Source organism: Pseudorca crassidens, chromosome 19 (assembly GCF_039906515.1).
Source record: "Pseudorca crassidens isolate mPseCra1 chromosome 19, mPseCra1.hap1, whole genome shotgun sequence".
Lineage (NCBI taxonomy): Eukaryota > Metazoa > Chordata > Mammalia > Artiodactyla > Delphinidae > Pseudorca > Pseudorca crassidens.
Genome location: NC_090314.1, coordinates 3,548,442 through 3,575,487, shown reverse-complemented (window position 1 = coordinate 3,575,487; position 27,046 = coordinate 3,548,442). Strand labels below are relative to the sequence as shown.

At 60.6% G+C, this 27,046-nt stretch overlaps 1 protein-coding gene across 1 annotated transcript in view; it reads left to right on the top strand.

Moving 5' to 3' along the window:
• The window catches only part of PEMT (phosphatidylethanolamine N-methyltransferase), a 47,335-nt gene that overhangs the window by 17,654 nt on the left and 2,635 nt on the right, over positions 1-27,046 (top strand). Inside the window, exons 3-5 of the mRNA XM_067715917.1 lie at positions 20,212-20,327; positions 24,299-24,444; positions 26,199-26,310. Of these exons, the coding sequence (XP_067572018.1) occupies positions 20,212-20,327; positions 24,299-24,444; positions 26,199-26,310 (374 nt within the window). The remainder of the gene's footprint in view (positions 1-20,211; positions 20,328-24,298; positions 24,445-26,198; positions 26,311-27,046) is intronic.

Genomic DNA, 27,046 nt, shown 5'->3' with positions numbered 1-27,046 from the left:
GGGCGGAGGCCTCCACGCCGCAGAGCAGGTCATGGGGTGGAAGAGGTGCGTTTGTCCAGCACCGTGGGAGGAACCTGCTTTGGGCAATAAACCTGCTGGTGCGCAGGGAAGCTTTCAGCTCACACAGGTCCCCGGCCTGCTCAGGGGTCAGACGGCTCGTTGGCCCCGGGGCTGGGAGGCAGGTCCTGGGCTGTCCAGTGGTTCTGACCCCTCGCCGGCTGTCACATCCCCTGCCCACGTCTCCCTCCTGACCTGCCACTTACCTGCTGTTCGGGGCTTGTTAGGGTCATGCGTGAAGGGAGAGCGTGTCCCCCTGAGGCGGGAGTTACCGTTCCCCACGGGGGGGCACCTGGGAAGAGCGGCGTGACCCTCCTCCCCTTGGTCGGCCTCGAAGATGCAGGATCGATCGCTCCAGCCCCCCCGCCACCCAACCCCAGGGTCCCTGCCGTCTGCCCCTCCCCCTGGGCGCGGCCACTTGCTTTAGTCTCTCTGCAGTTTAGGACGTTGAAGGTTTAAATGTTGGCCACGCACGTGCACCGTCCACCGTCTGCGGAAGGCGGATGGTGAGAGCGGCCGTCTGAGCCCTGCCCCGGGCCCCGGACGTGCCCTGAGATGCCCACCTGCCCACCTGCCCCCACCGCAGCCCCTGCAGGTCCCTCATCCTTTCGTTCGGGAAAGCAGAGCATGCTGGTCTTAGAGCAGTGGTGGGAACTGGCCTTTGTTAGGGTCTCCTAAGCGCTGGGCCCTGTCCTCACAGCCCCTCTGAGTGGATTTCGGAGGCCATTCACTTTCACACCCAGAGGCCTCTGCACTCTTTCAGCCCCTTGTGGGGATGTCCTGTCATTCGCTCAGCAGGCCCCACCAGTGGACGAGCAGCTGATGTCACCCTTTGCCCCATAAACAGCCCTAAAGTAAACGTCTTCATCCTGCTTATCTGCACACGTCCAGGATCTGCTTCTGGACCCCGGAACCTCCGGTCACCGGACCATGTGGCTGTGACTGGTGGAGCTGGCAGGGAGGCCCAGGGCCCCACATCCCAAAGCCGACTGGCTGGTGGCTTGAGCGCGACCCTTGACCCCTGGGTGCTGCAGGAGTCCCTGAGCCACCCCAGCCGTGCATCCACGAGGCCCCTGGGGCTCCTGCTTCAGCCGGGCTGAGCAGCGGCTCGGGAGGCTGTGCGGGGTCTTCCGGAGAGAGCATGCTGTCATGCTGTTGTGCTGCGGGCAGGGGCCGTCCTGTTCTGTGTTCTGTCTGCCGCGTCCTCGGGGGACACAGAGCCACAAGCCCCCCCTCAGGGCCCCAGAATGTTCCCGCGGTGGGGGGAGCGTGGCGATTAGCACAGAACACGGTATTTTGACCCAGGCTGTACTCGGTGAGGAGAGACTGTCCCCAGGCGCAGGGCTTTGAGAGGGGATTGGGTTTCCATCAGGACGCAGCCTTTTTGTGTTTCTCAGCTGCCGGGCGGGGTGGGGGGCGGTGAGGACGTCACAGCCTCTGGGAGCTGTGTGGCCGTGAGCAGGACGCGCACCTCCCAGCCCTGAGACCCGGCAGGACAGCATGGCCTCTGCCCGGGGAAGGGGTGGGTTGCCTCGGCTGTGGCTCCAACGAGTGCGCAGTGGGTCTGGGAGGCGGCGGGCGGCCGGAGGACACGGGGACCGCCGCGCTGTCTCGGCAGCTGTCGTGGGAACCCGCTAGATTCCAGAGTAAAAGGCCAGGCTGCCGTCACTGCGGAGGGCTGGGCCCGGTGCTGGGTCCGGGAGACTCTGGACGGATGTCCCAGATCGGGCGTGTGCGCGGCCTGTGGCACCTGTGCGTCCCGCCCATCTTCAAGGCCTGCATCCACACATTTGGCCGCTGGCCGCGGGTATCCGGGCCGCTGGGGGCCGCGGGCGAGATGACCCCCCAGCCCTCTCCACGCCGCTCTGCTCCTCCGCTGTGGGGCGCCCCTCCGCGCGGCCCCCGGCCTCGTACCTGCTCCCTGCCGGTGCAGCAGCCCTCGAGCCTGGTCTGCGGGCGGCGGGTCCTGATCAGCCGGGGTTCCTGCGAGGAGCAGGTGGTGCCGGTGGGCCCTGGCCGCCGGGGGTTCCTTGTTCGACCCCAGGTGATCCCACAGGCATCTGGGGTTTCGGATTTCCTCTCTCTCTGGCTCCTTCGTTCCGCCGGCTCCTCCCCCATTCGCTTTGTCACCTGCAGTGTCCCTCCCTGCGTCTCTGGCGCTTTCTGGTGAACCCTGGCCCACTCCGCCCCCCACCCCCCACCCCCCAGGCCGGCACGTGGCCTGGCCGGCTGGACAGGACTCCACTGGTCTGGTCTGGACAGCACCCTGGGGTGTTGCAGGCCACGTGTTCCTGCTGGAGGACCCATCTCTCTGTGCTCTGTGTGGGTCTCCTTTTCAGCCCTCAGGCCTCGAGTGAGGGTCACCTGCCAGAGAGGCCTCCCACGGCCCTACCCCAACTTATTCTTCCTCCCAGCACCCTTCTCTGGCGATCACATCCCCAGTACATCTGCCCCGCCCTGGAGGCCCCGAGGGCAGAGGCCACGCTGGCCTGGTCTCCTCGGTACCCATTGGCTGCCGGGGTCGGGGGGGCAGGCCTGCAGCGCGGGGAGACTGGCCTGGCCTGGCCACGGCTGCTCTGTAAATACCTCCCCCGGGTGCCCCTCGGTGCTGGATTAATTGTCCTGAACCTCTGCCCCAGGAGGCCGTGCCTGGCCCCCAGCACCTGGAGCAGGGGGGTGCTCAGCTCCAGTCCTGGAGAAACCACGGCCCCCCAGCCTCAGCGGGCCGCCGGGCTCAGTCCTGAAGGTCATGTAGACTTGTGCAGAGGCCCAGCCCCTGGCCACCTCGTTTCTGTCCTTTAAAAGGAGAGGAAACCAAATGGAGCCCAGGGGACAGGGCCCAGGTCGGCGTGCAGCAAAGTGAATGATCCCAGCTCAGCGCTGAGTTCAGCGGCTGTGAGGACACCAAGCATGTTTGTCGGCACAGAAGCTCAGCAATTATCAGGAGCTCGCTGGGACTTGGCGGTGGCCTCCAGGTCATAAGCCGTGGGCCACAGGCGGGGTCAGCCCTCCCCTGGAATGGCAGCCCCTCTTCCCCTCTTACTAGCTGAGACCCTGGAGTGACAAGCATGCCTGTTGATTCCCACCCCGCCTGGGGTGAATGGTGGGGTCGCCCCCTCCCTGGGCTGCACTGGCCTCCCAGCATCTTTGTGCTGGTCCCTGGGCGAGAGGCGGTGGCCGGCGGGGTCGTGTGTGGGACGGGCCGCTCCAGGCTGCTACTCGCAGCCCCGCAGGCTCGCGTCCTCGGCAGACTCAGCAGGAGCCTGGCCGCGTGTGCACGGCCCCATCTGCTTCTGCACAGAAAGCCCCGCTGCTCCCGTGAGGCACCCAGGCCATCTGAATGTGCGTCCAGTGGGTTCTGGGCTGCCGGGCTGGGGCAGGATGGCGCCCTGCAGGTTCCTGCCGCACCTTGGCTGCCGGACGCGCTCTCCCCGACGCTGTTGCTCCCCTCTTTCCCCATGAGCAACGGCTTTGCCTGCCCCCGCCCACCGCCCACACGGAGGCGGCTGTGGACGTGGGCACTTAGCAGGTCGGGGATTTGGCCAGTGTCCGCGAGCGCAGGACGCCTGGGAGGCTTGGAGAGGAAGAGGCCCCCCCCTGGGGTTCCCAGGCTGCTTGAGGAGGGGGGAGCCTCCAGAAAAGACTCCGGGACTTGGAAGATGGCATGTGGCCCAGGGGATGGAGGGGACAGAGTGGAGACCCCCGAGGACGGGAGGCTCCTGGGCAGAGGGAACTGTTTATTTAATTTGCAAATTTTAAGTATGTGGAACAGTGGCGAGAACGGGCCTGCTGTCACCTGGATCCCAGGACATCCTGCACGGTTGCTGCCCCTGCGTCGTTGCATCCCCAAAGCTAAGAACGTTTCCTGCCTCAGCACAACCTCATTATCATGAGAGAGAACATTGTGAGCAAACTTTGGAAGCAAGAGCAGGGTTTGTTCTGTGTTCTGGAACGAGCGGGTGAGTCATGGCATTGGCCGCCCGCCCCCGGCCCCAGAGACAGGGGAGGCCGTCAAGGCCCTGGGGTCCAGGGTCTGGACGAGGTGAGGCCTGGACCCAGGATGCAGGACAAGGTGGGAGGGACAGCCAGAGGAGGGTCTTCAGCATGACCAGCAGCAGGCGAAGGGCGGCGGGCAGCCCCTCCGGATGGCCGGGACGTGCAGGAAGCTGTGGCGTCCAGGCAGATGGACGTGAGGGGACGCGGGGCCTGTGGCCGCTGGGTGGCCTGGGACACCGGCACGGAGCAGGGCTGCCTGGGGGTGGCCCGTAGGGCTGGGCTCCATGTCGGTGGTCCCGGCCGGCCCGCCTGACCTGCCCAGGAGAGGTCAGGCTCTGAGGGGTGGGGCCTGGTCGGGGATCCGGCAACGTGCCGCCCGGGGGCAGCTGGGGACACCGGTGGCCCTCAGAACTGGGAGACGCCGGGTGAGGCCAAGGGCCTGGGGCCATGGCGGCTCTGGAAGGGGCACCGGAGCGTCACCTCCGTCACCAGCGCGGCCTCCCCTCCCTCCCACGCATGTTTCTGGCTCCACTGACAGAAACACTGAAGGTTGGGGGGGGGTGGGGGGCCGTAAACTGCCCGCGTCGCCGCCCAGGCTTCACGTGGCAGAAGCTCCTGGTGCGGTGGGAAAGGGCTCTTGGGCCTCGAGCCATCGTGCCCAGCCCTGCAGGGCGTCGGGGCTGGCGGGGCTGTTGGAGTCCAGCCTGTCTGGAGATCGGTGCCAGCAGATCGGGGTGGGGGGCAGGGGGAACAGCCCGGAGGCCCAGGGGCTTAGTGGCTAGAGACAGGCTCTGGGTTCAAGGCTGGGCTTTCCCACTTCCCAGCTGTGTGGCTTTGAGTGAGTCACTTAACCTCTCTGTGCCTGTGTTCCCTTGTGTGTAAACTGAAGTGCTTTCCTCGAGGGTGGCGGCGAGGACTGAGAAGGTCCCCGGGCGGGCGCTGCACACAGTAGCTGCTGTGCTCTGATCCCATCCAGCCATCATGAGAGGTGCTGACTTCTCCTGGGAAGGCCGTTCCCGAGGTTCGCCAAAGCAGGAGCTCCATCTGCGAGCTCTCTCCTCCGAGGCGCAAAGCCTGTTGTTACAGGGACCTGACGGCCACCAGGGTCCCCAGAGAGTCGCGTGCCCCGTCAAGCTGAGAGGTTAAGGAAGGCAGGAGCTTGGTTTTGCCGTCTGCCTGCAGCTGTACTCTGAGCCCCAGACGGCCCAAGGGGTGTGTGTGTGATGCCTTCTGTGGCTGCTTCTAGGACAGCACCTTCCAGGGGTCATCCCGTGGGTGGGGAGACGGGAAAGAGGCTCACACACCAGCACGCCCGAGGAGTCGAGTGTGCAGCAGGGTCGTGGGTGTGCACAGAGGAGCCCGAAGCGAACTTTGGGGGAGCTGCGTCGGGAGCAAGCAGCTGCAGGGTCCCCACCGTGTCCTGGAGCAGCACAGCTGCCTCGCCATCCCAGGGTGTCTGGTTAAAGCGCAGATTCTGACTCGGCAGGTCTGGGGCAGGTCCTGAGAGCCTTCCAAACTGCCGGTCTGCGGACCACTCTGGGTTTGAGGAACAGGTTTAGAGGCAGCGAGGAGGCCAGCCTCTGAGGGAAGGCAGCTGGAGAGAGCAGCACCGTGCCCCCAAGCCCTCCTGGTGTCAGGTCCCCCAGACGGGGCAGCATCCCCAAGGGACGGCATCGTGGCCCCGGTGGCCTCAGACCTAGTGACTGCACAGCAGGGAGGGCCCCCAGGCCCGTCTCAGCCCCGCTCACACCTGGATGCCACACAGGTTCAGGAGTGGGTGCTGTCCTGTTGGAAAGGTTCAGACCACACTCGCGACTTTCTTCCACGAAAGACAGTCTCACCAAAGCGCGATGCCCTGCCCTGGCCAGGTCGTGTCCCTGCTGTGGCCCAGCTCGCTCCGGGAGGCTGGTGATGGCCAAGAGATGGGCCCCTCCCAGCTCCGGACGCCTGACCAGGAGGTGAGCTGGGGTCTGGGCCACAGTGAGGTGAGCACCCTTGGACGGAGCTGGTGATCTCCGTCCCGAGCCGGGGGGCCCGCGGGCCGTGTCACGCCAGTCCATGCAGACGGGGCCTCTTTTTCTGGATTAACTGTGAGGGAGCACAATTAGGCAAAGCACTTTCCTCAGCGCAGTTCCTGCCCTGGAGGATAAGAGGATTAGCTGCACCCTCGGGCTCCGGCACCAGTGTTGTGACATTGGCTGGTGGAGCTTCACTAGCCCTCCGGCACATGCCCATCCGCTCTGGGCAGGGGGCTCACAAGGAGAGCCCCCGGACAAGTCCCGGTCCTGACTTTGTGCATCGCGGCAGGTTACCTTCCCTCTCTGAACTGCAGGTTTCACCTGGAATGTGGTTGTAGAAATATTGATCTGCCTTCTCCCCCGCCACGCAGCCCAGGTCTGGGGCTGACCTTTCAAGCCCAGCGAGTGGGTGGCCTCCTGACAGATGCCACCACTGTCTGCTCTCTGGACCTGGGGACCAGGCGCCACACCCCACTGCTGCCGCCCCCTGGGGGTCCCAGGGCCGAGAGGGGGCAGACGTCTCGTCTTCACCCACCCGGCTCAGCGGGTGACGGGGAGGCTACAGGGGGGCTCCGCACTGCTCCCTGCTTCCCAGATGAAAGCGGTCTGGGGCAGAGGGGCTCAGGCCCCCCCTCCTGCAGAGGCCCCCCCACCCCCAGCCCTCCCGCCCTCCCTGCCCGGGACTCCTCCCCCTTCCTTCTTGTGTCTCGTGACCCCTCCCCCTTCCTTCCTGTGTCTCTTGACTCCTCCCCCCTTCCTTCCTGTGTCTTGTGACTCCTCCCCCTTCCTTCCTGTCTCGTGACTCCTCCCCCTTTCCTTCCTGTGTCTCGTGACTCCTCCCCGTTTCCTTCCTGTGTCTCGTGACTCCTCCCCGTTTCCTTCCTGTGTCTCGTGACTCCTCCCCGCTTCCTTCCTGTGTCTCGTGATTCCTCCCCCTTCCTTCCTGTGACTCTGTCCAGGCTCAGGAAGGGATCTCTGTGCCCCAGGCCTTGGCTCCTCGCTCCCGCTGTCGGCTCCACGTCCTGCCCCCACCTGGGCCTCGGGCTGTGCACTGTGGGAGGTGCCCCCCGAGGGTCCCCTGCCATTGCCCGGTCAGTCTTCCCAGCCCACCCTCCTGGGGTCGCACAACACGGGCTGGGTGGGCACAGGTGTCCAGACCACTGAAGGCTCGCTTCCCTCAGCCCAGCAGACGTGAATGCACACAATCCTGGGAGCAGCTCTGCTGACACCAGCAGAGCTCGTGACGCAGGGCTCCCAGCTGGGGTGCGTGAGCCAGCCATGGTCCATCCACGCACAGCTCCCTGGACGGTCTGGTGGCCACACGCGCTGGAGAAAGCTGGACGGGGCAGAAACCAGGTCAGGGGCCGTGGGGCGGGGGCTCGGGGGCGCGGGGAGCTTTTCAGGGCGACGGGAAGTGTCCTGTGTCTCACAGAATTTTACTTTTACCTCTAAAGCTGACCGAAAATAGTCTCCCCTTCTAAAATAAACTACTCTTAGCTCAGGAAAAAAAAGAGAAACAGCCGTCTGGCCGCAGGTGCGGATGCTGTGCCGACACTGGTGTTGGCACTGGTCTTGGTGGCGTGTCCCGCCCGCCCGCCTGTGATGCCAGAGGGGGCCCAGCTGCCTATCGAACCCGCGTATCTAGACAGCTCCCCAGCTGAGCGCCAGCACGGCCCAGTTTTCTTTCCGAGGCTGAAGTCCGTGTAAATATTGACCAAATAAGGCAGACCAGGTTTTGTACTGTATTTGGTTAGTAGTTGAAGAGCCACTCACTCCACGGCTATTTTCCCAGTGGCTTCCTACAGGTGGGCCTTGTTTCATTTAAAATTTTAAAAAGACCCTGAAGAGCTGTGCGTAAGTCAAACATTGTAAGTGTAGGGGGAAAACCAGCACATTTAGATGAATCCCCGAGCGAGCGGATCTTTCAATAAAGAATCAACTTTCGGGCTTCCCTGGTGGCGCAGTGGTTGAGAGTTCGCCTGCCGATGCAGGGGACACTGGTTCGTGCCCCAGTCCGGGAAGATCCCACGTGCCGCGGAGCGGCTGGGCCCGGGAGCCATGGCCACTGAGCCTGCGCGTCCGGAGCCTGTGCTCCGCAACGGGAGAGGCTACAACAGTGAGAGGCCCGCGTACCACAAAAAAAGAAAAAAGAGTCAACTCTCCCAGCCCCGTTAGTGTATTATGTAAAACTGAAAAGACAGGTATTTGGTCTGCTTAAGGACTGTGTCGCTGGGTCCACGGGTGCCCCCTGCCCCAGCCTGGGGCTCTCGGGCCACGTGGCCGCCGCATGGCCTATTGAGGGGGTGATGGGCTTTCTTGTGGGGGGGCTGGGCAGCTTCCCTTCTTTCTCCAGATGTGCATGGGTGGGGTCCCTCCGGCGTCCTCCTGCACTGCCCCGTCGCAGGCACAGGGAAAGCAGCTCAGACAGGATGGGCTGCCCGGGGGTGGGGTGGGTGGGGAGCGGTCCTCACAGCCGAGCCGTCCCCCCTGATGGATTTGCTGGCTGAGAGCTCCCAGGCCTCTTTCCCGGACTACCTGCATTGGCAGGTTGGACCCCAAGACGAGGTCCCACCCGAGTCACAGCTGTGATCACCTTCCGAGTCAACAAAGGCGCCCAGAGCCGCCCAGAGGCCGGGTGGCGGCAGGGACCCTCGCCAGCCCCGCCACGTCCTGAGTAGTGCCTGGCCCGAGGCCCCGCTGCAGAGCCAGGATCTGGACCAGCCGTCTGTCCCCCGCCTGCCCGGTCTAGGGCTGGCCCGTCCGAGGCTGGCGGGCTCCACGGGGGCAGAGCCTCCGGGTCCCTTTCCTTCCCGCAGAGGCAAACATCAGGGATGGGGGAGGTGGCCACGGGGCAGAGTGTGAGTAATCGACATCACAACAGTGATACTTTGGGGGGCCGGCGCAGCGGGGCAGTTGTGTCCTGCCCTGATGAGGTGACCTTGGTCGCCCTGGGCAGAAGGGGCCTGGGGACCTGCCCGGACGGGATCTGCCCTCGGGGGTGTCAGCAGGGGCGAGGAGACGCAGGGGACCCAGGGCCCAGGAGCAGGAGGGGGTCTTGTGACTCGGTCTCGTGGGTGAAGGGAGGCCGAGGAGGTGGCAGGGGATGCCGCAGGCCGCGCCGGAGGGCTGAGGGGGCCTGGCGGGCATTTGTGCAGGTGGAAGGCAGCTGGTGTGGGCGCTGGGGGCTGCTCCCCGCCCCCCGGGGAGAGCGACAACAGCCCAGCCCTCCGGCCGTCAGCCGGAACCCGACCATTCATCACATCTCCGCGTCTACGAATTGTGCTTTTCGCGGTGTATCTAAGAAATCACTGCGTGTCTCGAGGTCATACAGATTTTCTAGTTTGTTTTCCTCTAAAAATTTTGTAGCTTCAGTTTTTATGTTTAGATTTATAACCCACTTGTGTTAATTTTTGTACGTGGTCTGATCTCTGCGCACGACACCCAGTGCCGTTGTCCCCTGCCCCCTGAATTAATGACCTTTATACTTCATCACAGATCGGTGGACCTTACACACGTGGGTCTATTTCTGGACTCCCTGTCCTGTTCCGATGGTCTGTTTGTCCACTTTGGCACCAGCACCCCAGTCCTGGTCACAGTGGCTTTATGATACGGTTCAAAACCTGTCGACTTAGCCTCCCTTTGTCCTTTTTCAGTTGTTTTGCCTATTCTAAGTCCTTTGCATTTTCATGAGAATTTTAGATTCAGGTTGTCGATTTGCAGCAAAAAGCCTGTTGGGCTTTTGATTGGGTTTGCGTTGAATCTGTAGACCAAGCAAGGAGAATTGATATCTTCATGGTACTGAGTTTCCGGACACTCTGTATCTCTCCGTTTATTGAGGTCTTTTCTTAAATTCTCGGCGAAGCTTAACAGGTTTCGGGGTGCCAGTCCGGCATTATTTGTCAGGTTCATCAGCGTTTATGTAGGTGACCATGTGCCACAGTTTACTTCACATGATGCCTTCTTTCTGGTCTAAGGGAGCATCTGGGGTGATGTCAGCTGTAGGGTTTTCACAGATGCCTTTTGTTAGGATGAGGGCGTTTCCCGCTACTCCTCATGTGCTGAGTTTCTGTCAGGAGTGTATGTTGGATTCTTGTCAAATGTTCATGTCTATTAAGGCGATCGAAGTGTTTTTTCTTACTTACTTTGTTTATGTGGTGAATTACATTGAATGGTTTTCAAACGTTAAACCAACTTTTTGTTCCTGGTATAAATCTCACTCGGTTATGATGTATTATCCTTTTAGTATGTTGTTGGATTCTGTTTGCTAATTTGCTAACATTTTGTCTAGAATTTTTGCATTTTGTTCAGGAGGGGTATTTTTCTCTAGTTTTCTTGCAGTGTTTTGGTATCAGCTAATGCTGGCCTCATTGAATGAATTGGAGAGAGTTCCTTCCTCTTCAGTTTTTGGGAAGAGTTTGTACATAATTGATATTATTCCTTCCTTTAATGTGTGGTAGCATTCACCAGTGAAGCCGTCTGGACCTGGAACGTTTTCTCGTGAAGGTTTTTGACTATATGTTAAAATATGTTGATGGGTATAGTGCGTGCTGGTCAGACTCTCTGCTTCTTTTCCTGAGTGAGCTTTGATCCAGTTCATTGGTATAAGTTGTTCACGTATTCCTTTTTTTGCCTTTGTGTCTTTTTCCCTTGATCTCTATTCAGATCAGTCTGAATAGAGGTTTTATTCATCTTTTCAGAGAACCATCTCATGGTTTCATTGATTTTTCTCTAGTGTTTTTCTATTTTCTATCATTGATTCCCACTTCAAACTTTCCTCTACTTACATGGGTTTCATTTTCTCTTCTTTCTCTAGTTTCTTGTGGGAGTTGAGACCAGTGATGGGAGACCTTCCTTCTTTCTCTCCTGTGGGTGTTCAGTGCCATAAACCCTGTCAAGCAGCAGCATCCCACAGACGCTGGTATGTTGTGCTTTCATTTTTGTTCAAGTCAAAATCCTTCTAGTTGCCCTTTCCGTTTCTTCTTTTTCCCGTGAGTTGCTTTTTTTTTAGAAATGTGTTACTTAGTCTCTAGATGTTTGGGGATTTTGTTCAGCGATCTTGCTGTTACTAATTTCTAATTAACTCCATTGTGGTCAGAGAACACACTTTGTGTGATGTATAATTCTTTTGAACTTACTGGGATTATTTCCCGGCACGTGGTCTATCTTGGTAAATGTCCTGTGCGCACTTGAAACTAATTTCTACCGGGTTTTTTTTTTAAATTAATTATTTTTTGGCTGCGTTGGGTCTTCATTGCTGCGCGCGGGCTTTCTCTAGTTGCGGCGAGCAGGGGCTACTCTTCGTTGTGGTGTGCGGGCTTCTCACTGCGGTGGCTTCTCTTGCTGCGGAGCACGGGCTCTAGGCGTGTGGGCTTCAGTAGTTGTGGAACGCAGGCTCAGTAGTTGTGGCTCGCAGGCTCTAGAGCGCAGGCTCAGTGGTTGTGGCGCACGGGCTTAGCTGCTCCACGGCATGTGGGATCTTCCCAGACCAGGGTTCGAACCCGTGTCCCCTGCATTGGCAGGCGGATTCTTAACCACTGCGCCACCAGGGAAGTCCCTCTCCTGTTGTTGAGTGAAGTCTTCTATAAACGTCAGTAGACCAAGTTGGTTGATAGTATTCAAATCTATATCCTTACTTGTTCTATCAATGTGGAGAGAGGGGCATTGAAATAACTATTTCTGTTGTGCAGATTTATCAGTTTTACTTCATGGACCACAAGCTCAGGCATCGGGTGCATGGATGTTTCGGGTTGTTATGTCCTCTTGGATAATCATGAAACGATCTTCTTTATCCCAGGAATAATGTTTGCTCTGATTTCTGTGTGAAATCAACGTAACCACTCACTCTCCTTTTGACCAGTGTTAGCAGGATGTCTCTTGTGCCAGCCTGTTACTTTGATCTGGTTTGTATCTTTATAAGCAAAGTGTATTTTGTGGAGCCGGCATGCAGTTGGACCTTGCTTTTTTATCCAATCTGACAATCTCTGCTTTTTCTTTTTCTTTCTTTTTTTTTTCCTGTCTGAACCCCATGGCATGTGGAACTTCCCCGACAGGGATCAGCCCCGAGCCCCCTGAAGTGGAAGTGCAGAGCCTTAACCACTGGACCGCCAGGGAAGTCCTGACAATCTCTGCCTTTAAATTGAGATGTTTGGCCATTAGCATTTAATGTTATTGATGGGGTAGGTTTAAATCAGCGTCCTCCATTCCTTCACGTCTGGTGTCTGGAAAGCCCTTGTATATTTGTCTGTTTTGGGTGGTTTCGGGTGAGAGGCTAAGCTTCATCCATCTTAGCTGGAAGTAGAAAGGACAGCAGTAATGGCTTAATACCATTCAGTACTCAGCCCATGTTCAGTTTTCCCCAATTGTCTCAAAAGTATCTTGCTCCAGTTGGTGTGTTTGAATCCGGATCTGAATAAGGTCTACACGTTGCATTCAGTCGATGTGATTCCCGAGCCCTTTTTGCCCAGACCAGTGTCCCACCCCTTCTTTCCATGTCATTTACTTATGGAAGAAACGGAATCACTTGTCCAGTAGAATTTTCTGAGTTTGGGCGATTATATCTTTGTGATGCTTTTTAACGTGTTCCTCTATATTTCCTGAACCTGATAGTTATAAAGAACTCTTCGTAAACGTGCTGCGTGTTCGGTTGAAGCATGTGAAATCGCCAGTATTTGACTATTTGCCCTGCCAAGTGCCGTGTCCAGACATTCCACGTCACGCTACCTGTCGCAGCCTGTCAGGAAGCGCCACTTTGCATGACACTGAGATTGACCAGTGGATTCAGGAGGTCAGCCTGACCCTCACGGCCAGGTTCTCCGCCCTGTCCCTGATGATAGAGTTTCCTGGGTCCTCATTTAGGAGTTGCAGATGGTGACGCTTCAGCTCCGTCATGCCGTGTCGGGAAGCTTTCAGGTTGTCTGGGGTGGGCAGTAGGATTTGGGGACCGTCTCCCAGGCAGTCGAGTCCAGATGGGAATTCACTGCTGGGGGACGACTGCGTGCTGCTCAGCGTCGATGGACAAGCTGGTGGAAGGTGTCCAGTGAGCAGGTGATGGCTGAGCGAGCTCATGGACAGTGGTGAAGGGGCAGTTCGGCTGGGGGAAGCTCTTGGACGCCACCCTGTGCGACAGGGCGCAGCTTGGGACTCCCTCTCGCGGAGCCCCCCAGCTCCCACCCTTCCCAGTCCCTCCAGGCCAGGCCGTCGCCCACTTTTAGATGGAACCAGCTGGGCGGGCCCCACCGAGCCCCGCTGCAGGGAAGCCCCTCACCCAGCAGGCTGGGTGGGAGGCCGCTGAGCTGTCGTGCATCCCCGCGTCCACCCGCGCGTGGAGATCAGCGCTCGCAGGGGCCCCCTCTGTTGGCTGCATCGCGTGCGGATATGACACTGAGCACAGACAGAGGTGGGGTGTCATTTGACGGTGGAGCCAGGTGCAGGGAGCGGGAGGTTCTGACTGTGCTGGGTGGTCCAGGGCAGCTCGTGGCGTGCATCGCAGGCAGGAAGAAGAAGGCGAGAAGGCTGGAGCACCTGTGTGTCTGGTGGGAGGGGACCGCCACCCGAGCTGGAGGGGTGGTGGTGCACAGGTGGTTCGTGCTTCTGGGCTGTGGGCCCCTTTGAAAAATGCAAGGAAACGCTGGCTCCTTCTCAGCAAAAGCTACAAATGCAAAAGCACTCGGCCTTTGCTTCCGTTTGGGGATGTTTACTGAGCCCCGGAACACGCCCAGGCCCCCAGGTGGAGAGCCCGGACTAGACGGTGGCCGGCCTCCCTCCTGCCGGGTTCAGGGCCGCGGGGGCTGCAGGGAGAGGTTCTGGCAGACGGGTGCCCGCGTGGTCCCAGTTCTGCCGGCCCTCACCGCCCGGGACGCGGGCACAGCAGGCTGTCCTCACCTGTGAGCGGCACCCCGCCGCCCCCGCTTGTCCCCCCCAGAAGGAGGCAGACAGCGCCGCAGTCTCCTCCAGACACGCGTCAACTCCCGGACTCTCACAGCAGCGCTACGAGGTGCGACGTCGCTGCTTGGCTCCCTCTTCCGGGTCAGGAAACTGAGGCAGAGAGAGGGGCTGCGACGCCCCTGGGTCACACGGCTGGTAGGCAGAGGAGCTCGTGGGCGAACCCGGGACCTGGCACCCAGCCCACCTGCCGTCCTCCGGGCGCTGGTCCCCACTCAGCAGTCAGTCCTTTAAGGAGCGTGGGGACCACTGCCTCATTTCACGGACACGTGGGTCGTCTGAGAGGCTGGGGGCGGTCCAGAGCAGCCCCCCCCCGCCGCGCTGTAGAGGTGCTCGGGGCACAGGTTCCTCCTGCTGCCCTGGCTTTTGTCCTGTGGACCCATCTGGGCTTTGAGTTATCACTGTTAAATTACATGTACCAATCAAAGCAAGCACTTACTTCCTGGGTTTTTTCCCCATTTTCTTTTCAACATCAGGCCTGTAGTAGGGCCCCCAGTAAGGGCTGGACGTATGGATACATGGGCGCTTGGTGGGTGGGTGGATGGATCGAGAGGAAGGACTTCTCATGCTTCCAGCGCTGGAGGCTCTGCTCTGTGGACCACAGGCCCTGAAAAGACCCCCCCCAAGTCCACCTCTGTCCTTGTGGCCTCACCCCCATGCCCCGTCGTTTCAGTTGCTGTCACCCACGCTCACTGTGTCCCCAGTGAGATGCTCGGACAGTGCGGGACGCTTGGCGGGTCCTGGTTCTAACAGGTGCCACTGGGCTGTCAGCCTCCCTGTGTGAGGGTGTCCCAGGGGACACACTGTTGCCTGGCCCTGGGCGAGCATGCTGTCCCTGTGACTGTCTGTGGTCAGTACCACTGGTGTTTCAGTCAGAGGACACGGCCCACGGGCACACAGTCTGCGACAACTGGCCAGGGTCCAGGCCTGCTGAGCCCACGGAGACCCCCCTGGCTCACACACAGGAGTTCCAGGTCCTGAGTCAATGACGTTACCCGTCAACACTCTGATCCCTGGGCCTCAAACCCAGCAGGCCTCCTCTGAGTGTTGGGACACAGCGCCCTGCGAAGCTGGTGGCTCCTAGCTCAAAGGCCTTGCGTGTCTTGGGAACGTGTTTTTTCTCCTTCCCTGTGGACGCTGGCGAGTTGGCTTTGCGGTTAACGGGGCTGCCCATCCGGCGGGCACGCGGCTGTTGTCTCCCTGCCGCCCCCCCCCGCATGAGCCTGCAGGAGCCCGACCCCACATGGGACGCCTGCTCCCACCCCGGGCGTGGCTGCGGCCGGGGTTGCCGTGCAGGGTGGAAGCCCCCATAGCCTCAGTGTCCAGATTTTTCACCTCAAATTGGATGCCTGGGTTTTTGTTTTTTAAGTAATGTATTTATTTTTGGCTGCATTGGGTCTTCGTTGCTGTTTGCGGGCTTCTCATTGCAGTGGCCTCTTTTGTTGCAGAGCACGGGCTCTAGGCGCGCGGGCTCAGTAGTTGTGGCGCAGGGACTTCGTTGCTCCGCGGCATGTGGGATCTTCCCGGACCAGGGCTCGAACCCGTGTCCCCTGCACTGGCAGGCGGGTTCTTAACCACTGCGCCACCAGGGAAACCCCAGATGCCTGGGTTTTAATGTGGAAATTCTAAATGGTGTAGAACTGTTGGGTCAAATATATTTTTTTATTATTTATTTATTTATTTATTATTGGAGTATAGTTGCTTCACAATATTGTGTTAATTTATACTGTACAGCAAAGTGAATCAGCTACACGTATACATATATCCCCTTCTTTTGGATTTCCTTCCCATTTAGGTCACCACAGAGCACTGAGTTCCCCACGTTATGCAGCAGGTTCTCACATAGCATCAATAGTGTACATATGTCAATTCCAGTCTCCCAATTCATCCCGCCCCTCCTCCCCGCCTTGGTGTCCATACGTTTGTTCTCTACGTTTGTGTCTCTGTTTCTGCCCTGCAAATAAGATCGTCTGTACCAGTCTCTTCAGATTCCACGTATATGCATTAATATACGATGTTTTTCTCTTCCTGACTTACTTACGTCACTCTGTATGACAGTCTCTAGGTCCATCCACGTCTCTACAAATGACCCAATTGCGTTCTTTTCCATGGCCGAGTAATATTCCATTGTATATACGTACCACATCTTCTTTATCCATTCCTCTGTTGATGGACAGGTATTTTTAAATAATGTGGGTTTGACCAAAACACCTCTGGGCTACGCCTTATGCCCTCTGAGCCCCAGGACGTGGGCCCCGGGCTGCTGGGGGGAACAGAGCCACCTCCTTTACAGGCAGACCCAGCACCATCAGTGTGGCCTAGTGGGACCCGGAGGGGACCGAGACGCAGGGGCTGCTCTTGGAATCAGGGCCCCTGGGGGAGGGGCCCTCTCCACCCGGACGAGGCCCTGGTGCTGGCGTGTGGCCATCCATCGCCCGCTGGCTCTTCCCCGCACACTGGGAGGTGGATAAGGAGTCACTGGCCCGTTTGTCGCATTTCCCTGCTGACTCGGTTGACGGAATGTACAGCTGGCGGCTGGCGGTCAGGGACAAATTCCCCCGATTTCCATCCATCCCAGTCCCCTCCTGCCCCGGCAGCCTCCTTCCTGGCCCAGATTCTGTGGGAGAGGTTTGCAAAAAAAAATCAACATTTTGGGGAAGAGGCCTACCCGTTACAGAGGTGAGCTGGTGACCCTGCCCGGGGTGCGTGCAAGGTGGCCCAAGGTGGCAAACGCAGAACCAGCCCAGTTCACTTGGATTTCAGGGAAACAACAAATGGGAGCTACATTTGGGGCAACTTGTACTGAATTATTTGTTCTTTATGTGAGATCCAGGTTCACCTGGGGGCCTGTGTTTCTCCGGCAGCCCTCGGGAGAGGGAACGTGAGTGTGGGGTAGGGCCAGGGGCTGGGCCAGGGCATCTCCATTTTGGGGTCCTGGCAACCTAGAAGCCAGGCCAAGTCAGGAGGGTGACGGCAGAGCGTCTGGTCATCCCGCTTCGCACCAGTCACTCGGCCCCCAGGGTGCTGACCCGCCTCATCTCACGGCCCAGCCCGTGGTGGCCAGTCCCCTGTGCTCAGCTCCACTGCCTGCTTCCGGGCGCCTAATCCGATGAAGTGTGCAGCTGGGCCCCGAGGAAGGCCAGGCGGGACATTAACCTCGGACCCAGCGAGGCTCCTGGCTGCTGCTTTATTGATTGCCTTGAAATAACAACCCGTCTAAGGCTGGCCAGCCTGGAGGCAGACAGCTGCTGGCGAATCGGATTCGCTGTTTCCCCTCCTCCCTCTCCCACCTTTTGTCTCTGGGTTGCTCAGAAAGTGCAGTTATGACCCCGCCGTTTCCCAAGTGAAGGAGCAGGCGTTGGGGGGCCATCTGGGAGGCCAAGGCTGGCAGAGCGGTCCCCAAAGGGCCTTTGGTGGAAAGACGCTCCACCGTCCGCGAAGCAGCGGGGGGCCCAGCCCGGAGTCCGGAGGTCTCGGCGCCCGGTTCGATCGGCTGAAGCTCGGCCCCCTCCGCTGCCCAGGGCTCTGGGCTGGGGTGCAGCCGGTCACGGCCCCCTTGGGTACAGGGGAGAGGCCCCTCCTTCAGGGGCCGGACCCGGCGTGTTGTGAGCAGAAGAGTCTGCCCGGGTGGGTGACGTGTGTGGCCGTTCTCATCTGTCCCTAGAGCTCAGATTCGACAGGGACGGGATGTTCAGGAATCAGCTCTATTGAGCTAGAGTGTGTATACAATACAGTAAACACATTCTAATGTAGTTTGAGTCTTGACAAATGTATGCGCCTGTGCCACCACCACCCTGATCAAGACCCTAACCCTTCCTTCCCCAGACGTGCTCTCCCGCCCCTTCCTAGTCAGACCCCCAGCCCAGCCGCCGCGGCTCTGCCTCGTCACCGTGGTGGGCTCTGCCCTCCAGGCCTTTGCGAGGATGGAGGCTCCTCCTGCGCTGCATGAAGCCGATGACAGCCGTCCTCTGGATGGACCACACTTCGTCCACGTGCCCCGTTCGGTGGGTGGCCGGTTCGGGGTGGGGGGAGAGCGCGGAACATGCCTGCACCGACAAACGCGGGGGACTCTGGGTCTGGCCCCCGGGGCTTGTGCTCCCGCACCGGGCCTACAGGAGGGGTGAGGACGTGGTACTACGCGGTTTCCCACCCATTTCAGTGTCCTTTTGAAAGCGTTAGCTCGTCAGCTGGGAGGAAAAATCAATGGCCTTTAAAGCTGCATCTTGAAATCCCATACCAGGAACAAGGTTTTGTGACAAAGACAGCATGTTTGAAGGACAACTGGGCCCCTTCAGATAGAAGGGACCCTGGGCCCGGAGTCTCGGGGTCGCTCGGGTGCTCCTCTTTGTGGCTGAGTGACCCCCCCCCACCCCAGTCACTTCTGAGGGGCCCCGTCTTCCCGACGTGTAAACGGACCTCATCCCACCCACCCCAGGCTTGTTTCTTTTTTTTTCTTAACATCTTTATTGGAATATAATTGCTTTACAACGGTGTGTTAGTTTTTTTTTTTTTATAAATTTATTTATTTATTTATGTTTGGCTGCGTTGGGTCTTTGCTGCTGCGCGCGGACTTTCTCTAGTTGCGGCGGGCAGGGGCTGCTCTTAATTGCGGTGTGCGGGCTTCTCATCGCGTTGGCTTCTCTCGTCGCGGAGCATGGGCTCTAGGCCCGCGGGCTTCGGTAGTTGTGGCTCGCAGGCTCTAGGGCGCACGGGCTCAGTTGCTCCACGGCATGTGGGATCTTCCCGGACCAGGGCTCGAACCTGTGTCCCCTGCATTGGCAGGTGGATTCTCAACCACTGCGCCACCAGGGAAGTCCCAGTGTGTTCGTTTCTGCTTTATAACAAAGTGAATCAGCTATTCAGTTTTTCACCATTGAGAACGATGTTGGCTGTGGGTTGGTGATATACGGCCTTTATTATGTGGAGGTAGGTTCCCTCTATGCCTACTTTCTGGAGGGTGTTGAATTTTGTCAAAAGCTTTTTCTGCATCTGTTGAGGTGATCATACGGTTTTTTTCCTTCAGTCTGTTAATATGGTGTATCACATTGATTGATTTGCGTATATTGAAGAATCCTTCCATCCCTGGGATAAACCCCACTTGATCCTGGTGTATGATCCTTATAATGTGCTGCTGGATTCTGTCTGTTAGTATTTTGTTGAGGATTTTTACATCCATGTTCATCAGTGCTATCGGCCCAGGCTTGTTTTGAGTGTTAAGCGAGCGCAGGTAAAAGCACTTAAATCGTCAGGTGCTGAATCGATGGTTGTGATTTTTATTGTTGGCGTTGGCATCCCTCGCTTCTTGGGACATCAGCGCCCCTCCTAGCTTACTCTGCCTGGACGTCCCGTGCACCCTTGTGGCTTGAGTCTTGGGCCCATGTGTGAAAGCAGGCTGCTTCCTCCGGCCAAGGACACTTTGCGTCCACTTTCCCGACGGACAGTCACCCTGCAAGGACCTCCCTTCACCCCTCGGTGGGTTCCCTTTGGTCCAGCTGCTTTGGAGGGGACTGTCCCCCAGGGGCCCCAGAAGGAAACGTGTGCAGGTTCCTGTCCTGAAGGCCGACCACCCAGACGCCCCCGCGACTTTGAGCAAGTTGGCCCGGCTGGCTTTCATGCCACAGGGACAGGCAGGCAGCCGTGGAGACGGCAGAGGTGGAAGGGAGCTGAGGGGCCGCCCTCAACTTGGCTCCGCTGTCGGCTGCCGAAGGTCGAGATTTCAGGCGTGACGAGCTTGAAAAAATAAAGGCAGGCTTCTGTGGCTAAAAGTTAAAAGCTGGAAAGTCTGTTTTTGGCGGCGCACTGGGGTGTAGGGCTGAGGGCCCCGCGGATGGTGGCGCTGGGCCACGTCCGCAGGCTCCCTGCCCTCCGCGGTCCCCTGTGTCATGCAGTGGGCGACCCGAGTGTGTGCCAGACCGTGGGCAGAGGAAGCCAGGGTGGCAGCGGGCCGCGCGGGCTCAGGACCGCCCCTGCCCCCGTGTTTGTCGTGTTTGCCGGGAGAGGCTGCTTCCGGGAGCACCTTGTGGTCCGTCCGTACAGGACTCGCAAGGTGGATGCCCCACGGGGCTGGGCTGAGAACCCCCGGCTGCCAGCCGCATCCCCCCATCCCCCCGCCTCCTGACCCCTCCACCCCGCTCCCGCCCTGCACCGTGACCCTCCGCGCAGGCCTCACACGCAGGCTGCTTCTCTCTCCGCTGCGTAGGTCGCGAGATGGGAACATAAGACCCGAAAGCTGAGCGGGGCCTTCGGGTCCCCCCACCTGGCCTGCTGCACCCTGGGCGGCGCCATCCTGCTTCTCAACGTGCTGCGCTCCCACTGGTAAGACCCCCGCCCCCCGCCCTGCGCGCCTGCGGGAGGGGCAGCCCGACCGCACGGAACCCCGTCCCCTCCACGAGAGTCCCAGCCGCCCGGGAAGGCTCGTGCGGGGGTCAGGCGGCACCCGGGACGTGGAAGGAAAACGGGAGCCGCGAGCTGTTGGGGGGTGGGGGGCGCAAACAGATGACGACCAGGGAGCGAACGGATGGACTGTTGACTTTCACTGTGCAGGGGCTGCTCTGAGCTGGGCTAACCTCGCTCGCCTGGCTCTGCTGGCTGAGAGGTGCCCGCACAGGGCAGCGAGCAGTGACCTCGGGGGGTGGGGGAGAGGACAGCCCTGCGGGCTCTGTGTCGGCTCCTGAAACCCTCCCGCGGGCTTGGCTGCTAGTGCGTTTGTGCTGCACTCCGGCCTTCCTCCCCCAGTTACTCTCTAGAAACTCAGCCTGGGGGGAGAGGAGACCCAAACGGCCCCACCTGGGCTGCAGGCCAGCCCAGGTGCTACCTTTCGGCTCGATTGAATTTTTTTTTTTTCCTGTTTTCTTCCCTAACGAGCCTTTGCAGATACTCTGGCCCTTCTGAATGAGTGAATGAATGAATGAACGGGTGAGCGAACGCGTGAGTGCCCGAGTGGGCACATTCCATCCCCGCCGGCCGCTTTCTTCCTGGCAGTCACCGAGGAGGCATCTAGAGCTCCCGAAACATCAGTCTGTTTAGGATGCAGGACCTGCCTTTCCCCGAACAGAATGTGCTGTTTCCGGTTCTAGACTTCTGCGTTCTTGGCTTCCTGAGTCCAAGATGTAAAGAGAAAACCCCAATCGGGCTCTCCTCAGCCTGGTACCTGCTGGCCCAGAACCCTGGGCCAGCCCCAGCTGCTGTTTCTGGGGGGTGGAGGCTGACAGTCCCTCCCGCCCTGCAGGTGGGCTGCGCCCAGGTGGGCAGCCAGGCGGGGGCCGGGGCAGCAGAGGGGCGGAGGGTGAGGTGATGGAGAGCCCGGCGGCCCAAGGGCTGAAGGGGGCCCCCTGGGGCCTCGACCCAAGCCCCCCCCTTTGCCAGCGCTCCGTAGAGGCAGGTGGCTTTAGACGAGCCCCTCTCCCTGTCCGTCCTGCTTCTGTACCCTGAGGGCCAAGCCCTGAGGGCCGACGGCCTCTTCCTGTCCCTCCTGTTTCTTCTTGTGTCCTGGGCCCTTAGGAGGCCTGGGAGGAAGTGACCCCAGGTCCAGCGCCCTCCCCACCGTCCAGGCCCCTGTGTCAGTGCCGGCCAGGCCTGGTGTCTGGCTGAGCTGGCCACCCAGGGAATCTGGGGGGAGAGAAAGGACGCCCCCCCCCCCGCCCCCCGCAGGCCTGTTTCCTCTTCTCCCCTCTCGGGTCCTCCTCCCGGTTGCCCCCTGCTGACAGGTATGGGTGGTCTGGCTGGGGCTCTGCGGAGGGGCTCTGTGGGAGTCCCGCCCCCTTCCCTAGCACCCTTCACCTGTCGCTTTATGTGGTTCCTGCAGAGGTGGGGGGGTGTGTGTGTGTGTGTGTCCGTTTCAGCCATCTTAAGGTGTAGTTTTGTGGTGCTCAGGACCTCACCATGTGAATGGGTGTCCGTCAGTCACGGGCTGAGGCGCAGCGGACAGGAGCCGGGCTGTGCTGGGGGGAGCAAGCCTCCGCCCACACCTGTGTGCTCGTTGCCTGAGGGCAGGTCCCTGCGTGTGGACCAGCGCACTGGCGGGGTGTCAGCACGGGTGGCTCTGTCCCTGTGGCCATCTGGGTGCCAGCCGTTGCTGCATCAGAGTCCAGCTGGAGCTGCTCAAGGACACGGTCAGGACAGGCCTGATGGCTGAGTGGCCGCACGAAGGAGCAGTGAATGGGGCAGACAGACGGGAACAGCTCACTGCAGAGCAGGCCAGGCAGCCGGTGCAGGGGGAGCACATAGAGATCGGGTGGGGCCTCCAGGCTCATGGGCGGGGGACAGGACTCGGCTCCTGTGGCTGCAGGACCGAGGCTCTCATCCTGGAGTCTGTGCCCTCCCCACAGCAGGGCGGGCGCCTTCCTCCAGGCCAGCGGGAGAGTCTCTCTGACCTCCAAAGCCTCTTTGAAAGGGCCCCAGGGTAACATTTTCGGTGAAATGCCCTGACCTCGCACCACCAGGTACTGGCACCCCTGGTGTTCACAGGGCAGCCCACCCTCCAGGGGAGGGGTTGTGGGGTTATGCAGAGCAGGGTGAGCCTGGTTATCAGCCTGGGCTCCTCCCCCTTCCTTTCCCCAACCGGGCGGATTTGTAAGACCACAGACCCTCTCTTGGCTGTGATGGGTTTGGGGAACACTTTGGAAAGGTGATGTGTTGATCAAGTGTACAGAATCAGTACAGCATCGGAGCCCTAAATTCCACATGGTTCTTCACAGGTGGAAAATGTTACCCCTGTGAACATTTTTTTTGATTTTGTGGTTGTATGCTTATTTTAATGTGTGTTAGAAAACACAAGTGAGCCTGTCAGATGCTACTCTCGTGGACAGTTTTGCTTGGTGTGGGTTGAAGAACCGGGAGCTTAGTGCCCCGAGCCCGAGACGGTGTCGCGGCCACGTCCCCGAGCGGCTGGGGTTCCCTGGGCTTATCGGCTGCGGATAGAAATGGGCACCAAGTGGGACACCCCTCCCCATCTCCACCCATGTTCCGGGATTTCTGGGGAGCAGAATGCAGACAGCTTTGTCACATTGGTGACCAAAAGCTCAGTCCAGGTTTTAAAAGCAGAACTAGAGACATGGATGAGGCTCTCCACTCGCACCCCCAGCGCAGAAAACCCCAAAAGAAACCGCGTCTCCTCCGTGGGCTCACAGCTCGGGCCCCGCCCAGCGTGCCTGTCCTGCTTCGTCTCATGGTGTCACCCTCAGTTCACTCCCCTGTCCCTGAGCTCTGTGGGCAGAGCGCAGCGGGTCACATACCTCCCAGTGTCACCATCACAGGGGTGAAAACTGAGCCTGGGGCACCCAGGCCTGTCTGAACCCAGTGCCACTCTTCTGCCTGAGCCCACGGCGCTTCCATCGGGTCGCCATGCGGTGCCCCCACTAGAACTTGGGGCCGCAGGCGGCCTAGCGATGGACGGTGGGGGGGGGCCTGGCATGCCTCGCTGCCCTAGGTTTGGGGGTCGGGGGTCAGCCTGGGTGGGGGCTGAGCGGAAGTGGGTCATCCACGTGGAGGCCTGAGCGCCTCCCCCACCCCACTCACGCACACTCGCTCTGCCGCGTGGTCCCTAGCACTCTGGTGGCCAAGGAGCCAGGGGCCTGCAGGTGGGCTCTGCTGGGCCAGGGCCCACCTGCTGCCCACGCCCGGCCCCTCCCACTCCACTGCCTGCAGACAGGAGGGGGGAGGGGCGGAGGCTGCTGGTCTCTCGGAGCTGGGGGTGGGGAGGGGGGCACGGCTCGGCCACCTAGCACAACACTGCGTGTGCGCGGCCCTGAGCCAATCCCAGCGGCTCAGCCTGGAGCTGCAGGGTGACCCTGAGCCCGGGCAGCAGGAGGGGTGGGTGGAGAGCAGGGGGTGTGGGCAGCGTGACCGGTGGCCAGGTGTGCCCTGACACATGTGTGCCACTGTTTGACAGGTCACCATGCAGGCCTCTGCCCACGGCGTCCTGTTTGCTGTTCAAACAGACACTTCTCCCTCTCTCCCTGCCCCCCTTCTTCCTTTGCGGGGAGGGGAGGCGAGGGGAGGGGGCTGCTTTTCCTCTGGCTACTGAACACGTACTGGGACCCCTTCTGCCTGGCGTGGGCTGGGGCCAGGGAGATGCTCGGGGCAGGAGGCGCCGCTGTTCTCCACGGGCTGAATGTAGTTCGGGCGGCCCCCCTGCAGCCCACTTCACTCGCTTTCGGCACCCGCCTTGCACCGAGTTCGACACTCCTGGCCCGGCTACTCTGGGGACCCCAGGGGGTGGGGGCGGGAGGGGCAGGGTGGCCCCTCTGCACAGCAGTGACCTGTCTCTCCCGTCCCCTGCCCCGCAGCTTCACGCAGGCCATGCTGAGCCAGCCCAGGATGCAGAGCCTGGACAACCCCTTGGCCTACCGCATGGGCCTGGCACTCCTGGGAGTGGGCGGCGTGTTTGTCCTTTCCAGTTTCCTGGCTCTGGGCTTCACAGGGACCTTCCTAGGTAAGACCCCCAGGGCGGGGGGCCGGGGCCCGGCTACCACCAGCTCCAGGCCGCCTTTGCTCCCCCAGGCCTTGGTCTGCCCTGCTCCGTTTGGGAGGCCGGGCTCTCAAACCCCATCCAGCTGCTTGGCCGCCAGGAAGGGCGGGATTTCTGTTCGCTGTGTGCGGGCTGCGAGCCGGAGCTGGCAACCCATGGGGGGCGCTGCGCCTTCTGCTTTCCCCACTGCCTGCGGCTCCGGTGCTTTGGGGCTGGGAGCCCAGTGCTGGCCTGGCTGGATGTCCTCCTGACGTCAACTCCCAGCAGCTTGGAAGCTCGGGAAGGGGAGCAGCCCGGGGGCGGGGTGGGGGCTGCAGGGGCCAGGGCAGCCCCGGGACTGGGGGAGGGGGAGGGGGCCACTGCCGCAGAGAGTGCCCTCCGGGTACACGGGGCACAGGGAGGTGACCCGGCTCTGACGGCCTGGTCAGGGGCTCCTGGGTCGTCCTCCCCTCGCCCCAGCCAGCTGTGGAGTCTTGGCCTCCATTCCCTGCAGTGCCTGGGGCGGCCTGGGGCTCTGCGGGCTGCAGCAGGGGTCCCACAGAAGACCCTCGGAAGGCAAATGAGACTTGTCATCCTCTGGGGACCAGCACTTGGGCGAGGACCTGGCAGCAGCTGGAGGGAGCCCGGTGCTAGAGGAGGGTGTGCAGGTGCAGGCGGAACCCGGAGGGGTGGGGTGCAGGGCTGCGGGCGGGAGGGCAGGGTGGCTGGTGTGCAAGGGCCAGTGGGGCCAGAGTGGAAGGCCAGCCGGGGGCCACGTCGCACGTGTCCCGAGAGCCATGCAGGGGACTGAGGTGTCACTCCCGGGGAGAAGGGGGCCACAGGCGTGGTCTCCCAGCAACGAGGAGGCGACCGGTGGGTCCGAGCTGGGCTAGGGGGCAGGGAGGAGGTGGGGACCACGGTGTGGGCCTCATGGAGGGGGAGGGAAGGGTGGTGCTGTCGCCTCAGGTCAGGAGAGCCGGGGTGAGCAGCCCCACAGCAGAGGGCAGCAGGCGGGGGCAGCACAGGGTCTGGAGGAGGGAGGGGGAAGGGCCCAGATACCAGCTGCTGCCGCGGAGAAACGGTGTGGAAACTCAAGGGGCCCACAGACTCTGGGATGTAGGGCACGGCGGCCGCTTCCCTCCGTGAGTCACCCCAAAGCTGGTCTCTGTGCCACCGGGAAGAAAGGTTCCCGCGGCTCCCCGGCCCCGAGACACTGTCCCCAGACAGCGATGACGCCGCTGCCACTCCTTCTGCCCTACTTGTGCCTGGAGCTCAAGGGACATCGGGGAGAGGGGGCCTTAGTGAGCAGTGCTGCGCCGGACACTGCCTGTGTCTCATGCCTCTAAGGGAGGCTTCTCGGGGCGGCCACACGCTCCCCTGTGAGCGGCTCCAGGCCGGCTGGTGGGGCCCGGGGTGGGGGGCAGCCTGGTGGGGGGCGGAGGGCGGAGATGGAGGCAGAGACGGTGAATAGCAGGCAGGCCTGCCTTGGACAGTGTGGGGGGAAGGGTCTACAGGAGGGGATGTGAGCTGAGGGAGATGGCAGAGGAGAGGTGTGCAGGGAGCGGGCAATAGGCACCCCAGGCAGGGGTAACGGCGTGTGCAAAGGCACAGAGGCAGGAGCAGGTGGGCGTGGAGACTCACAGTGCTGCGGCCCCTGGGGACCCCAGGCCCCTTCGCCTGGGATGGGGTGGCCAGGGTGTGACTCCCCCCCCACCCCGTCCTGCCCACCCTGTGCACAGGCGACTACTTCGGGATCCTGAAGGAGACCAGAGTGACCACGTTCCCATTCAGCGTCCTGGACAACCCCATGTACTGGGGCAGCACAGCCAACTACCTGGGCTGGGCCATCATGTAAGTCCCGGGCTCCCTCTGTGCCTCCTGGGCGATGGGTCAGCTCTCGTGCCACCGTGGAGCCCAGGGCACTGGTCAGGGTCCCCTTCCTAGAACTGGGGTCGGTAAACTCCCTATTACAAGAGTGGGAGGTCCCCGGGCTGCAGGCAGGTGAAGGAATGGCCGTGGCTGGGGGCCCCACTGCCTTGTTCATGGACACTGAAATTAGAATTTCCCGTAATTTTCACGAGTCACAAAATATTCTTTTGATTTTTTAAAACAATTAAAATTGTAAAAGCTGTTCTTGGCCCGGGGCCTGCAGGCTGCTGACTCGGTGCTGGAACGTTTGGGCTGGGAGGCTCCCTGCCCACGGCCAGGCTCAGGGATCCGCGCCCTGCGGATGAGGCCCCGAGCCGACCTCCGTCTGCGTCGCCAGCTGTGGATGCCAGCAAGCAGCCCGCCGTCAAAGAGGCTGGCACAGGGCATCACGCCGCTCGCCCCCCAGAGCAGCTCCCGTTCGTCCATTTTCTGGATGAGGACTTCTTCCATAGAAAGTTGTTTTTGTAGAAAGTGTTCTGCTTGAAAACCACTTACCTAGAAGGTTACCAGTGCTCCCAGAGACCAGAAGGGCGACAGGACCCAAAGGAATGAATCAATGGTGGAAGGCCTGGAGCGAGCGAGACGTCCCCTCCCAGCCCCACCTTCGGGGGTGGCCCGGGATCCAATCACTGGGCTTTGAGTGACGAGGAGCTAGAGG